A 14,023-nucleotide genomic window follows, 5' to 3' on the forward strand; every position below is an offset into this window, starting at 1 on the left:
AGAATGTCGCCGGTCCTTTGGTCCTGCATACTTGATGTTCCCGCTCTGTCCACACAGACGGTCGGCCGTCCACAAAAAAAAAAAAGAAACACGAACGGACACAGAGATCAGACAGGGGATCTAAATGATGCCTTTATGTGTTTTGCCATTGCTTCTCCATGGTAGAGATGAGAACAAATGAGGAATTCTTCTTCCTTTCTGTCCATCCATCCTCACCCTTGCCCTGGCTCCCTCACAGAAGGGACAGTTCCCTCCTTTAAAAAGCAGGGCTCATCATAATACAAGAATTTGTATTGTACAGGAAAACAGTCCAACATAGCTCAAACTAAGGGGGCAACACACAGATTATCCATGGTAACAGAGCTTTGCACACAAGGATATTTTCTTTTCCTCCACAGAGGAGCACAATTGCCGCCAGTGTCACTGGGTCACATTTTTTCCGGTCCCTGGTTAATGGGCTGTAGAGATGGTTAGCACGTACGATTAGTTTTAATCTACTACATTTGACTGGGAGAGAAAGGGATTGAATACATTTCAGCACACCACTGAGGTTTGCATCTAGCACTGAAAATGAAGCAAACATTTTTCTACTCTACTAGAGTTACTTCAAATTTCCTCGAGTGGACTCAAAAGAAGCAAACTGCTGAAGAGAGTCAAATATTTTTTAATTCAACTTTTCTGCCTGGCAGTGTTAAAAAACATTTAACAGACAAATAAGTTAATTTAAGCCAACAGACTGTCGTAATGCAGGAAAGCACATGAAAAAGATTCAGAATACTTCAGTGTTTTTGAAGCGATAAATCAAAGTGCATGATCAAGTTTTGTGGCCTCGCACGTGTTGTAGTGAACTTCTTCACGTCTAATTTGCTAAGTGTAGTTATGGTAAAAGTGATTTGTAAGAACAACAATAGATCATTTAGTCACTCGCTGCTGGAGACTAGAACTGGGAAGAAAAATTCAAAGTAGGAAATAGATGGAGGGACATAATACGAAATGTTAGAAAATCCCTTTTGAATGAAAAAATACCTTTCAAAAGTCTTTGAAATGATCAGCCACAACTTTGCATACAGCATACAAATTATAATATTGATTTGAAGGGTTACTACAACATGTCTCTGTGATTTCTTTATGTGGTGTAGATTGCTAATCCAAATAAATTCAGCTTTACTACACTATACAATACTATACCATACTATACTATAAATTGTAATTCCCCAAAGCTGACATCTGTGTTTTTTTGTTTTGTCCTCAGCTGTTGTTTAAAAAGTGCTTCAGACATTTACACTGAAAACTTTTACATCTACAGATTTCTACTGTAAAAGGTCATTTATACCACATAATGGTTGCACCCACCTAAAATTAATATCATTCAAAAACACACCAAGGCAAGCAAACAGTCATATCATCACACAGCACCATCATATGTCATTGCTCAGAGAAAGAAATGAGCTCTAGTGTGAATATAAAGACATGTTGGTAGAGTCACGAAGAGTGTCCTTCAAAGCACATGCTTCCGTTGTTGAGGTGCTTCAGACAGATGAAGAATTCATCTTGTTCAATTAAATGTTTTTGATGGAAAAGTTGGGTCAGTCTTCAGAGTCCTTGACTCCCTTGGCTTTCATGATGCTCCTTTATAGCCCAATACCAACCAACTTTTGACCAAGACCTTGTCTAAATACTGATGTAGCCCTGTGCAGGGATTATAAAGTGGGCCAGCACTGCTTTTAGTCATAATTATTATTGTTCTATCACGCTTTAGCCTTGAAAAGGCATCTCAGTGTGGAAGTGCTGAACTGGATCTAATGATCATTATAAGCAAATCCCTTTGATACTTCAACATGATGTTAGGTGCAAAACAATCCTACACCAAATTGCCCAAAAAATGGTGTGTTCATATAGTTGCTGTAATGGTGCAAAATGAAAAGTGTTCAGATGCTCCTGATTTCTGAATGAGTAAATAAAACATCTTGTTAAATTAAGCAAAAGTCCTACATCCACCTGATGAAATGTTAAGCTCACCTTGCCAGGCAACAAATACAAGTCTGGCCAGTTAATAATGTTCTTGGCAAAAATTGCTCAGCAACAAAGTTTCCAGGACATATAAAATGACGTACTGTAGTTCAAAAAAGTTCCATAACCTTCAGTGTCACAACAGGCTCAGACTTTTTGGATATCAAGGAGTTTGATTCATTACAAGCAGAGCTTCTCTCTCAGTAGACTTTTTAAACAGCGGTGTCACAGCAGCACAAAGTCCCCAGCAGTGGTGACCGTCCTCTGTGGGTCACGGATGAAGGGCCATTCTCTTTTCTCCGGGGTCAGGCCTGCCGACAGGTCGTAATCTCTGCCATGACCTTGCACGAAAGTGAACGCAGGGTATTTCTCCTTCGCTGACGGCTGCAGCACCTGGGACAACAACAGACCACCGTTTCAGAGGAGTGCTGGTGTTCTACCATACTGTATGTTTCATAACAATTTGCTTTGAATTTCACCACTTCACAGCCTAATGAGGGGTTTCTCCTCGCAGCGTATTTATTCACTCTTATGTTACCCACCTGAGAAATTACAGTGCATTAACTTTAATATAATTTCTATAAAGCAAAAGCATGCTAGGCTTAAGGAGGGAAGACTGGTTTACAACATCTACTCAACATATTGACTGGTTTGTGAAGCAAAGTAAGAACATAGTCAGATTCATGGCTAAATGGTGCCACCTAGTGGTCAACTTTTATTACACTGCCCACATATTTTCAGGGTGCAAAACAGAGTTAATAAAGCGTTATGATATTAAGGATAATTGTGAAATCTTGGCAGCGGCGACGTGATTTTTGTCCTGTGTTAAAGCACTGCTATTCCCTACCGTAGACAGTTCCTGGCTGATTCTCTCGTAGTCTTGAACACTTCTAGAGTAGAAACCTATGGTGCAGCTTGGGTCCATCTTGCTGAAAGGCATCTTCTTTGGCGAGGGGCAATGATATGACTAAATAAAAAAGGCACAAAGTACATTAGAAAGTATTCATCAAGCTAAAAGGCCAGATAATGTACAACAACTGTGGGGCAGACATACACTCCATGGCAGTGTCAACAGCGAATAAGATGTATTCTGCATCATTTGATGAATGAAATCCTATTTATCTGCTGTCACAGCATCCATAAATTTACAACTCTGGTGTGTTGTCACATTGTATACCACTGCATGCAAAAGCATAAAACAAAGTTGCCATACAGTGCTGTGTGCTGATTTTTATGTATGGGTCCTGAAATATTCAGGCTCACAGTACCTGATGCGGTATTTGCCGTATTTCTCTTAAGTGGCAGCTCCACACATCTGAGCAGCAAATAAATCAGCAGATAGGACTTCAGTAATTGGGCTGAGGGCCGCTTTAAGATTCATACCCTTAAGTACTAACAGAAACTATTAAATTCACATTACTGGGGCCCCAGTCAGCTCGTCTGTGTAATTTCACATTACCTGGAGAGGGAAATCGCTGGTGCTGACATCCACAAAAGACTGACAGTAATGAGGGTCCATGTAAATCAAGCTGTCATCTGCAAGGACAAAACAAAAGACAAGTTATTCAAAAACATCGGATTATTACAAAAACGCGCTTCTCTCCAATTTCTATGCAGAGTAGCTCAAAGTCACCCGCTTGGCCTACTGTTAGGCTTGTGTGCGTCAAATATGCCTCCCAGAAGGTTGTTGCTTTTTAATATCCACCAGGGTGGATTAAATTCTGCATAATCAGATGCGTTTGTACAAGCACATTCTTTACACCCACAAAAAGGAGGTTGTCATTTAATTTTTGTGTGGGGGAATTACTTTTACAAACACGCAATTATATTCGACCATTTGCATATGATAAATGCTGCACTGAGCTGCGCCTTGGCAGGGAGAATGTATTGCTTGTCATTTAGACATCATCCAACACTGTATTTCAAATTGGTAAAATGTAAATGCGTAAATATTGACTGCCAAGATGTACAACTGAAGGTTCCTCCTGGCTCCTGAAGGTGATGAAGAGTGGCTCACTTTGGGGCCCGGATGAAATTTAATGCATGCCTCCTATGGAAATCAATTACAGCTCACAACTTGGGAGGTTTACTTGTGATAAATGGGTGAGGCTTTGATGGGTCAGAGAGAATAAAGTAAGCCCTGCTTCACTTGCTTCCATCTCCACTCCTCTCCGTTTTCCTCACGCAAACACGAATACATTAACTTACTTTGTCTCTTCACATAAGAAGGGTATATTATGCAAAATAATCTGTTATTCACACCAACCTCTCTCTGTGAGTCTTTCTCTGTTTTGCGTTAACGCTAACACTAACCTTGAAATCCTACAAAGTAGCAGGCCTGTTTGGGCTTCCCTCCGATGATGCCTATGCAGTACTCCAGACTCAGTATGCTCTAAATGCAGAGTGAGGGAGGGAGAAAAACAAAGTACATCTGACGGGGAGCCTAAACACTTTCATTTTTCCCCACACATAGTATATTTCAATGACAGTAAACAGATATTTTTAACTCACCATTCCCCACATTTGCCACCTCCTATTTGTGGTATGATAATAACTCTTACTTACAGAATTACGCATGTGAGTGTAAATATAAAACTTTGTGATAAAACACTAAAAAGATGAAAATATCTGAGGGTTCTAAAAAACTACCTCTGATCTGCATGCATCGCTCACCTTTGCAAAGTTAAAATAGTCAGGGTTTGTCTTCTCCCCTCCCAGCCGCACAGGGATGAGGATGATGACAGCTCGGCTGTCTGACAGGGTGGAGGCAGATCCTGGTTGGTTGTTCTGTGAGGAGGGAGGGGCATCGGACCTCTCAGCGGAGAACTGCCCTGCTCTTGGTGCCCTGTGGCTATCGATGACATCAGCACTGTACACTATGGAGGATCAACAATGCAAAGGTCAGATGGGGGACATTTGTCTGTCTGCATGTCTGCTACGTCTGTCTGTCAATCTATGAGCCATTCTGTCTGTCTGTCAGGCTCCCAGTCCTGTCTTTGTATGAAAGTATGAGGGTGGTGTCTTCATCATTGTGTGAGATACAAAGCTCTTCTTTCTCATAGCTGTATAAACTAAATATATGCATATTTTTACTTGTAAGAGACTGGTAAATCATAAAATGTCACTTAATCTCAGTATTTCATAGGATGTCTTTTAAAAATGAAGAGCAAAATATCTCTCGTTACCCACTTTATTTCAATTTTATTTATGGCAAATATGCTATGCTGTGTTTTTTGTAGGGGTTCATCAATCCCTTTGAAAAATGTTTCTGTTTTTGCTCTGTCCAAATACAGTCTAATAATGATGCGTGTAAAATGACTATTAGGGCTACAGCTGATGACTATTTTCATAATGGGTTAATATGTCTTTTACTGATATTCGTTCAATGGCAGAAAAGAGTATAAAATGTCCATCACAATTTCTCAGAGCTCAAGGTAACAATCAATTTATAGTAAAATAAAAAGGCCAAATCATTATCATTTCAGAAGCAGGACACAGTATTTAGCATTTTTGTTTGATAACTGGTAAGATTAATAATTGATTAGTACAATTAATTTTCTGTTGATTGACGTTAGCTCAGTCAAATAATTGTTTCAGCTTCAATTCAAATGGTGTCTGGAGTGAACAAGTTAAATTCACTCGTATTTTTTCCCTCCAACACTCCAATATCAAACTCAGCCATAACGCACCAAGACATTCGCTCTCACACCAGCTACCTTCTGTTCGGGCTATTGAGAAGACAAAGATGAATCAAAACCCAAGTTATTGGGGTTAAGAAGAGGTTGGAGTGGGACGTTATAGATTTTTGTAGTGGATGTGTTTGTTGGGGAATAGACACAGTGAGACTCCTGTCACCCTTCTAAGCTCCATAGTCTCCCAGCAGCAGATAGATAGTGGAAAAAGAAGGGTCAGTTTGGGCGTTGTGCCCAGTATCCTGTTTTATCAACAGCAGGCTCATCTTTCATACCTGTGCAGTCCTGGGAGACATAAGCAGTTATACCCGCCAAGCCAGGGTCCATCGCTTCCTCAACAGCTTTCCTAAGAGAGAGGCAGAGGACAGAAATAGGAAGGAGGCAGAGACAGTGAGGGTTTTTAAAGATTACATGCAGAGATTATGCTAAGTAAGCCTCAGGGCTATAATGTATGCCACTATGAACTTAAACACAAAGTTAAGTGGCAGATTAGTGTATTTGTTCAACAATATCTTACAGTAACTTGAGATGTTTATGAGCATCTTTTCAAATATTCACAGTCATGAATACACACAATACTGGCTTGATAAAGGAGCGGACGTATGTTCATATATTCTTTTAATCCAATGTTTTGCTACCATCGTCACCTTTACGCAGATACTTTGTCTTCCTGTCTTTAAACTGTGGTTGAAATAATGGGTTAATGTTAATCATTAACATTAGTAGTTCTGAAACAATTAAGTGATTATTTTGGTACACTTATTGATAATTTAAGTGATTTATCGAGTAAGAATACCAAAAAATTATTGGTTACAGGTTCTTGGACATAAATCTTTGCTTGCTTCATTTCACATCACTGTAAAATTCAAGAATTTGTTTTTTTTTGGAATTTTATATACTGTATGACAGATCAAATGAGTCTGATTACACAGAAATCAGTGGATATTATTTTTGTGCCCTAAAGAGTACTTCAGTAAAACATTATGTGATCAAAGCCTATAGTGGGGTGCATGTGACAAGTTTTATAGAGTGCTTACTTGAGGATGTGCGCCACCACCGCAGGTCCATACCAGTCCCCTGCCTGTTTCCCCATTGTCAGGCCCAAGCGTACCAGCCTGTGGAGGCCCAACTGAGCCGAGGGGCTGTCCCCAAACCAGGATACCAGTGTGCGGTGGTACATCTCTTTCAAATGAGCATCCGCCTCCTCCGCAGATCCCGGTGCCTGGGCCTGGTGCATGGGTGGATATCCGTGATCCGAGGAACTGGGGGAACCTTGTAGAGAAGCCTCCAGAGAGGCCACAAGGCGCTTGGCCGCAGTGGTCGTCCACGTCTCTGTGTCTAAAGGCTGGAGTGTTAGCGCCTCCGACCAGGTCCAGTCTGTGAAGCAACAAATTATGTATAAAACCTCAGCTACAATCAACGTTAGAGACCAAACACAAAGTAAAGTTTTAAAGTCACCTATTGATACGGATGTTATTAGGCCTAAGAACTATTTTACTTAACCCGCTGATGGTACATGAGACACAAATTAGCATATGATTATTTCACAACTTGGAATATTTATGCAGAGTTTCTTAGAAGTTTGAGCTGAATACCTAACACTAAGCATTTAGCAATTGCTCACAGTTTTTAAGGAAGTGTCTGCCACATTCTAAAAAACACTTTTGACTGAACTCAATTCTTCCAGGCATGGGATTAAAAAAAAAAAAAAAAATGAAGGAAGTTGAAGAAATAGGATAGGATACGCCCAAAAATGTATCATGACAACAAAGAAAATAGATAAATAATGGATATATACCATCAAGGTTTTACGATGGTGCAAGAAAAGTCAAAGGGGTTACAAAACCTCATATCAGTAATGGAAGACAACAAAAGGCATTTATGTGACCAGGTATCTATGAGGCATGATGATGAAGCTGACCATTCAACCACTGAGAACAAAAAGTCTTTCAGAACTTGTGAAATTAAAGGCTTTTGCCTTAAACAGACAGAACCTTGTGCACTTCAGTAACAGAATAGATGTCATTCTGTTCAATTATAAGTTTGAGTGTCCCAGTATTTCACTTTAACGCGCCTTAGCCTTACAAACAGGGTGGGAGCCGAAGGCGGAGAGAAAGGGAGTGGCCGAGGCTATAAAATGGGCCAGAGTGGAGTCTAAGGCATTAACAAAATGACCTTGATCCAAAAGTGAATCAAAGTGAAATTGATCAATAAATATCTCTAAGTGGCAATTAGTCATTTTATAGAGAAATATTTCATTAGTGACATATTCTAGATTTGACAGAAGAACAAGTTTTAAATATTGTTTTCTAAATGACTGCATTAAACTGGCAGTCATCTCATTACATGGACCCATAAAGTCTAGGGCACTTCAGAGACAATAGATCTGACAAAGATATGGGGAATTCACTCATTTTAAATGCCCTGCACCAACTCAATTAAACTTTCACTTTTAGATTGAGAATGAGGAAACTCTCAAAACTGGCTACAAAAGAGATACTGAACTGAAATTAAATAAAGAAACTTAAAATAAGATACAGTTGCCGTGCATTCCTAAATTACCTTCAGCGTCTGACTCACTCAAAAGTGACCTATTATCTAATTTACAGTTTCTTTATAGCTAGAGTTGTGCTTTATGAAAGGAACCTTTTTTGTAGCCGTTTTTTTATTTGCCAAGCCAAGACTAAGCTGTAAAATACCTGTATTTCTATAATGAAATGAAATGTTTGACCACTGCAACTGTACTTTTGGTGTCTTGTAAAGCCATGAGAGTTAGCCACTTTGTGTACATGAGCCAAAAACACTAGAACGTGGTACAGAAGCACAGGACATCGTAAATGACTTTTGCTGATGATACAAACGGCCATCTCCACATTCATATGCAATGATGAACACCTGGGAGCTGCCTCCAAATATCGTCCATATTGGAAGCCTCCCATCTGGGTCAAAGGCAATTCAACAGTAGCTGTTTAAGAGGGTAGATAGTACTATTCAAGCTCCAGTTGTGACTTTGAGCTGAGACGACTCCAAATCTCATTTTGCCATTTTTTGTCTACACCTTTTGCACATCTCGTCAGATCATTGCGTGGGGTTTCACTGTAACTCAGGTATCATTCGTCTCACCTCTGCCCAGGAAATGCAGAGTAAGGGCCTGAGCTAGCATCATCTGCCCGGCTCTCAGCATGCAGCCCCAGCCGCAGTCGGAGGTCAGGGTGGAGCCCGGCAGGGGAGGGAACTCCTCCCTGTAGGTAAGCCACACTCGGGACGCGAAATCCTTGCGGAAATCCTCCACGTTCCCCATGATGAAGTCTTCATCAGAGGCATCATAGCTGGCTTCTGTAGGACTGTCGTCATCTGAGGCAAACAAAGGACATGTGATCCACTCAGGATTTGCAGTAAACTTTTTATCATCTTGTGACCTGCGGAGATGAGTCCTGTTACCATTTCTGTTGTGGACCTTAAGCTTGTGTCTCATGTCTAATCAGATAAGTTCATGAAGGGCGTTTTATTGTTTACTGTAACATGCGCCAAAAACATGAAGTAAAATATTTGCCTTCCCTTTCTGAATGTCATCACAGGCAACGTAGTTAGTATGTAAATGTGCATTATAATTGTTATCGCATGCGTTTGTGGATATGCGTGCCCACCATACCTTCAGCCTTGAAATGGTAACACTTTCCGAGGAGGAGCACAGGGGAATTTCTACTGAATGAGGTCTTTGATTTCAGAGCCCAACCTACGATACACAGTCAAAAGACAATATGACATGGTTTGATGGCTGAATAAAACTAAAAAAAAAAAATCTCTGAGATGTCTCATTCACTCAGTTGAGTGCTGCACCTCCTCTACAACATCCATTAATCAGATTCCTGCCCACTACATTATTCGGTTGTTCCCTCGCTTCCTGTTACAAAAAGGCTGAGAATAACCATTAAGTTGTTAAGTAAACAGGAACATAGCAGAAACTTGTACAGAGTACAATGTCACACACCAACCAGTGTGGACAGTATGACAAAGAACTATTTTAAGGGCTGAGTCAACAGCAGTAGGCTCTCGTCTCACTGAATTATGATGCTTGTTTTTATTTATTGTGTGGTCTCTTTAGTCTGCTGTACATGCTAATGTTGATCTCTCTGCATTTCACTTGTTCAAATCCCAATCTAGGTAATAACCTAATTCCGTTTTAGTCAAGAGAAAAAGACTGTGGGCTATATCGACAGGTCGAAGCAGCACAGCAGTGATGCATGACAGCATTAGAAGCAAAGTGGACAGAGAGGACTAAGCATTGGACTGACTGTCTGTCTGTCTGTCTGTCTGTCTGTGTGTCTGTCTGTTTGTGTGTGTGTGTGTGTGTGTGTGTGTGTACTGGCCTCAAGCAAAACACTTACTGTACTTCACACTGTGCCACACTGACAAGAACTTTGTCTTCAATTTTTCCACCTCGTCGCTCCCTTTATTCTCCATTTGGACCAGCAAGGGATGAGACCCATTCCCACACAGTCAACACACCCTGGTACACACAGCAAACACAGCAAACACACACACACACACACACACACACACACACACACACACACACACACACACACACTCAGTCAGCACTTAAAACTTGACAATTACATGAAATTACAGATTGAACGCAGCACGTCGTTACCTTGGAGCTTCTTCGACAGGCGCTTTGTTTCCGCTCACAGCCGCTTTGTCGCTCTGCACAAGAATTAAAGCGTCACATGGTGTTAAACGGGTCATTTGAAGCACAGTGTGTCGCCCATGGCTGCTTGTATAAATGTAACTTTACGCTATCCTGCTGTCGCCACTGTTTACACGGAGGAAGTAGAAGGCAGGTCACGTGATCTCGCGGCGTTTCCGCTGATACTAAGGCGACGAGGAGGCGGGACAGGCTCGATTTATTTATCAATGAAGCCTGAGCGGGCGGGGTTTGAATAGTTTGCGTCCATTCACGCTGCTTTGAATGAAAACTCCGCTTGTTTGGTTTATCCCGTGTAACAAAACGAACGTCCTTAGTTGTATGACGGCATAGCGACGAATAAAATGCCACAACTCGGCTGTGCCACTTTCATCACATCTCTTCTAACTAATAATTTTTTAATGACACTGCTGCTATTTCAATGATGTGTTGGTCTAAAAGTCACTTTCTTTCTTTATTTTTAACCCATCATGGTCACATCACAATCATTAAAACATTTTATTAAGTTTACCAATTATGCTGATACAGTTATGATGATAAAATTAAAACATTTTTTCAAGCTGTCACTGCTGATTTCCCGGGCCTGTGTTTACAAATGAGGTACGCATATCAGTGACTTCAATTACGATGCATTTTTAAATATAACTATATAACTATAAAGCACAATGATATGCATGCTTGTACATTGTAGATTTATCCTCTTGTTCGGTTTGGCAAATCAATTAAATGCACTGATGCAAAATACAAAAGAAGGAGCATAAGACTTCTAGTGAGTGATGAGAAAATGGCGAGGCTTGTAAGAAAATTATTTAAAAGTACGTGTAAAAACCATTTACAACATATAAGAGCATTACTGATAGTTAAATCAGCTCTTTCTAAATCCGTTGAATGCAAATAGGAAATCGAGATATTGTATTACTCACTTTAGCATTGAAAAAGTGTGTTTGAACCCATTTATTTTTTTTAAGCTTGGTCTTCATCCTTCATATCATTTTTATTTTCTAATGCCTAAAGGGGATGAAATACCTTTCATATTCGGTCCTGTGCATGTCTAAATTAATTGTTCAGATGAAATCATAAGGTATAAAATAAAAGTATGGGAAATTGCTGTTTTGCAATGAATATCTAAGGTGACCACATTTCAAGGATAAATAATCAGTCAATACAAATAAAAAACCCATTCCACCTGTTCTAATTCTTTTTCAGGAGCAATAAATCTTGATGAATGACACTTTTAATGCTGAATATTATGTCAAATGTGTGTGCTCTCTATAGCTGTATTCCTCATAGTATAGTGCGCAGGGTCTTTTCATTGGGTGTGTTCTGCTGCGCAACGCGGCGGTCATTACGGTAATGATCCCATTCTCCGTTTTTCCCGTTTTCCCTGTGGCCGTAGTGAGTGAGTGGAAAGCGGCGTCTGCCTGCAGCCTGCCTGCCTGGGAATCTCGTCAAAGCACATCAGCGGCCACTGCCATGGCTGAACGCCGCGCTTTCGCCCAAAAAATCAGCAGGTAACGACTCGAGTCCCCGAAAGGAGCCCGCAAAAGGGGCGCACGGAGCACTTTAATGTAGGTCGCCCTCGGACCACCGCTGAGGGAACCCTGTGGAGGAGGCCCAGCCACCACTAGCTAGCCGCTTGTTAGCCACGAAGATGCTCAGACCCACCCAGACAGACAGCGACACAGCTAGCCTCTAGTCTCTCTCCCCCTCTGAATGCTAACAAAGGAGCGAGATGTAATATCGTTATAGGTGTATTCATATATTCTGCCAAAACAGGAGTTATATACCTCCGAAAGGGGCTAACTGTTAATATAAAAACGTTAAATTTTGGACAGTTAGCTAGCCATCTTGCTCACAGTAGCTAACGATGTGCAGCTAGGTGACGTTACTACTGACACTGGTAGAGATGTGACTGAACTTTGTGGAGTTATGTTTTAAGCAGGGAGGAGGAGAGAGGAGATATCTGTTATACAGTAAGACTGGGAACAAAAGTCTCCCTGAACAGTCACCAAATGACGATATTATAATCTCTTCCCCGCCCCTCAGACAGATCAAAGTAATCTCTTTAACAAAGGGCTTTGTGCTAGCTGTCAAATACCATCATCCCAGGCGATGGATGGATGGATAGCAGGTTCGGGAGAAATCAACTGTCTGCCAGAGCTATCAACATAGATATGATTTAATCTCTCCTTTTGCTGATCACTTAATTCACAAGTCTTTCTTGTAATTTCTGAGCAAAAACATAAATATTTGTCTGCTTTTTGGCTCAGTTTTTCTCAACTTTTACAGATTTTCATGATGATCTGAGGTATTTGGAGGAACTAGATTATTACAAAACGCCAGGTATATGTTCTTGGATGTTTTCTTCCTCCAAAAACTGATTAACAATTCTAAAGTTGTTCATCAGTTTTTTTTTAACTATAGGTTGAAAATTCAACACACAATTTAGGTTGGATTTTGATGTTGTAGCTGCCCTGGTAATTCAGGATGTCTATTTATGGGTTGGTGTCTGGACTGGAGGAGTATGCATTTTTATCATGATGTGAATCCAGGTCCTATTAATCACAACCACTTCCCGAAAGTAGAGTTTCATATTGAGTTACATGGATTGGACACAGTCTCTTTACTCAGAAACGATCATTCAGAAATGTCTGGATGGTCAGCTAAGACACTTCTAGACAGACATATCCTACATTGTAATGCCACCTATTATGACAATATCACAAACTATGGCCTCTAAATTGCACCATAGATATAAGGCAACAACTTTCTGACAGTTTCAACTAAAAATTAACATTATAACCCCCACAAAGAGCACATTTATGGTGGGATATTGTATCAGATTGCATTATATTACGCAAATCTGGGTGATATTGTATCTCCTGTATGAATGTGGGTATTTGGCATCGTAGTGACACTTCCAACCTCAGATTTGTGGGCACTTGTTTTATTTACCTTGCTCAAGTTATTTGTTTAACATAGAAAAATACCTCTACTGTAGCTGTGTAAGCATGCTGACTGGTAGTAGTGGAAGCGAATTAGCTTATGTCACATGTTCAAGTAAAGTTAGTGACTAAACTTGTCAGTGGCTTTGCCAAGAAGTTTAAACCACGTATCTCAGTTGAACAGTTTGATTACATACAATCTTCAGTTGCCACCAGTTTTTATTTTGTTCCTGGGAGATGTTGTTTTCACAGTCTTGAAGAGCTAGCCAGAGAGCATGTTTGTTTAATTAAGTTATTCCTCTGTGCAGTGACCAGTGCTAAGTAAAGATCTGCTAAGAGGCATTGGGGAGGACTGTGGAATGTGTTTGTCGGCTCAGCGCTCCCGCCTTTCTCTGCGCTGCAGAGGCCACTGGATCTCTACTACACTACATTATGTTTTTAAGATGGCAAAATGGGCAATGCAGCTTTCAGTATACCTTCATGCTTGAGAAGGAGAAGAAGCTCAAACTTCTATTTTGCAGTCTTGCCTCAGACTTAAGGATCATTTCTGTTTGTATACAGAAATGATTTTATGATGGAAAAGTGACAAACTCAGCACTATAGAGGCTCCTAAATCAGACAGGGTTTAGTCGTTTGTGGTTTTACAACCTTGCTGACTGGCTCACATT

General features: G+C 40.5%; 2 protein-coding genes across 5 annotated transcripts in view; one reads left to right on the forward strand and one right to left on the reverse strand.

Annotated features, from left to right (window-relative positions):
- Positions 1-666: 666 nt before the first annotated feature.
- On the reverse strand, positions 667-10,512 carry atg4c (autophagy related 4C, cysteine peptidase). Its single transcript, XM_070831787.1, has 11 exons — positions 10,357-10,512; positions 10,091-10,212; positions 9,355-9,438; positions 8,826-9,056; positions 6,740-7,079; positions 5,978-6,048; positions 4,684-4,886; positions 4,324-4,402; positions 3,470-3,546; positions 2,858-2,977; positions 667-2,403 (listed from the first exon to the last, which is right to left on the reverse strand). The coding sequence occupies exons 2-11, from the start codon at positions 10,164-10,166 to the stop codon at positions 2,236-2,238; spliced, it is 1,449 nt and encodes a 482-aa protein (XP_070687888.1). The 5' UTR covers positions 10,167-10,212; positions 10,357-10,512; the 3' UTR covers positions 667-2,235.
- A 1,314-nt stretch (positions 10,513-11,826) lies between these two features.
- Positions 11,827-14,023, forward strand: part of dock7 (dedicator of cytokinesis 7) — a 45,685-nt gene continuing 43,488 nt past the window's right edge. For all 4 annotated transcript variants that reach the window (XM_070831569.1, XM_070831570.1, XM_070831571.1 and 1 more), the window contains exon 1: positions 11,827-11,921. In XM_070831569.1, the coding sequence (XP_070687670.1) occupies positions 11,884-11,921 (38 nt within the window). In that variant the 5' untranslated portion in view covers positions 11,827-11,883. The remainder of the gene's footprint in view (positions 11,922-14,023) is intronic.

Source organism: Pempheris klunzingeri, chromosome 6 (assembly GCF_042242105.1).
Source record: "Pempheris klunzingeri isolate RE-2024b chromosome 6, fPemKlu1.hap1, whole genome shotgun sequence".
NCBI lineage: Eukaryota > Metazoa > Chordata > Actinopteri > Acropomatiformes > Pempheridae > Pempheris > Pempheris klunzingeri.

Bases quoted from the DNA above. Each gene is read 5' to 3' on its own strand.
- atg4c (XM_070831787.1), bottom strand. From the start codon at position 10,166: ATGGAGAATAAAGGGAGCGACGAGGTGGAAAAATTGAAGACAAAGTTC. The intron at 9,057-9,354 runs GTATGGTGGGCA...TGTTTGCCTCAG, and splicing joins TTACCATTTCAAGGCTGAAG to ATGACGACAGTCCTACAGAA. The intron at 6,049-6,739 runs GTAAGCACTCTA...CCTCTCTCTTAG, and splicing joins GTGGTGGCGCACATCCTCAA to GAAAGCTGTTGAGGAAGCGA.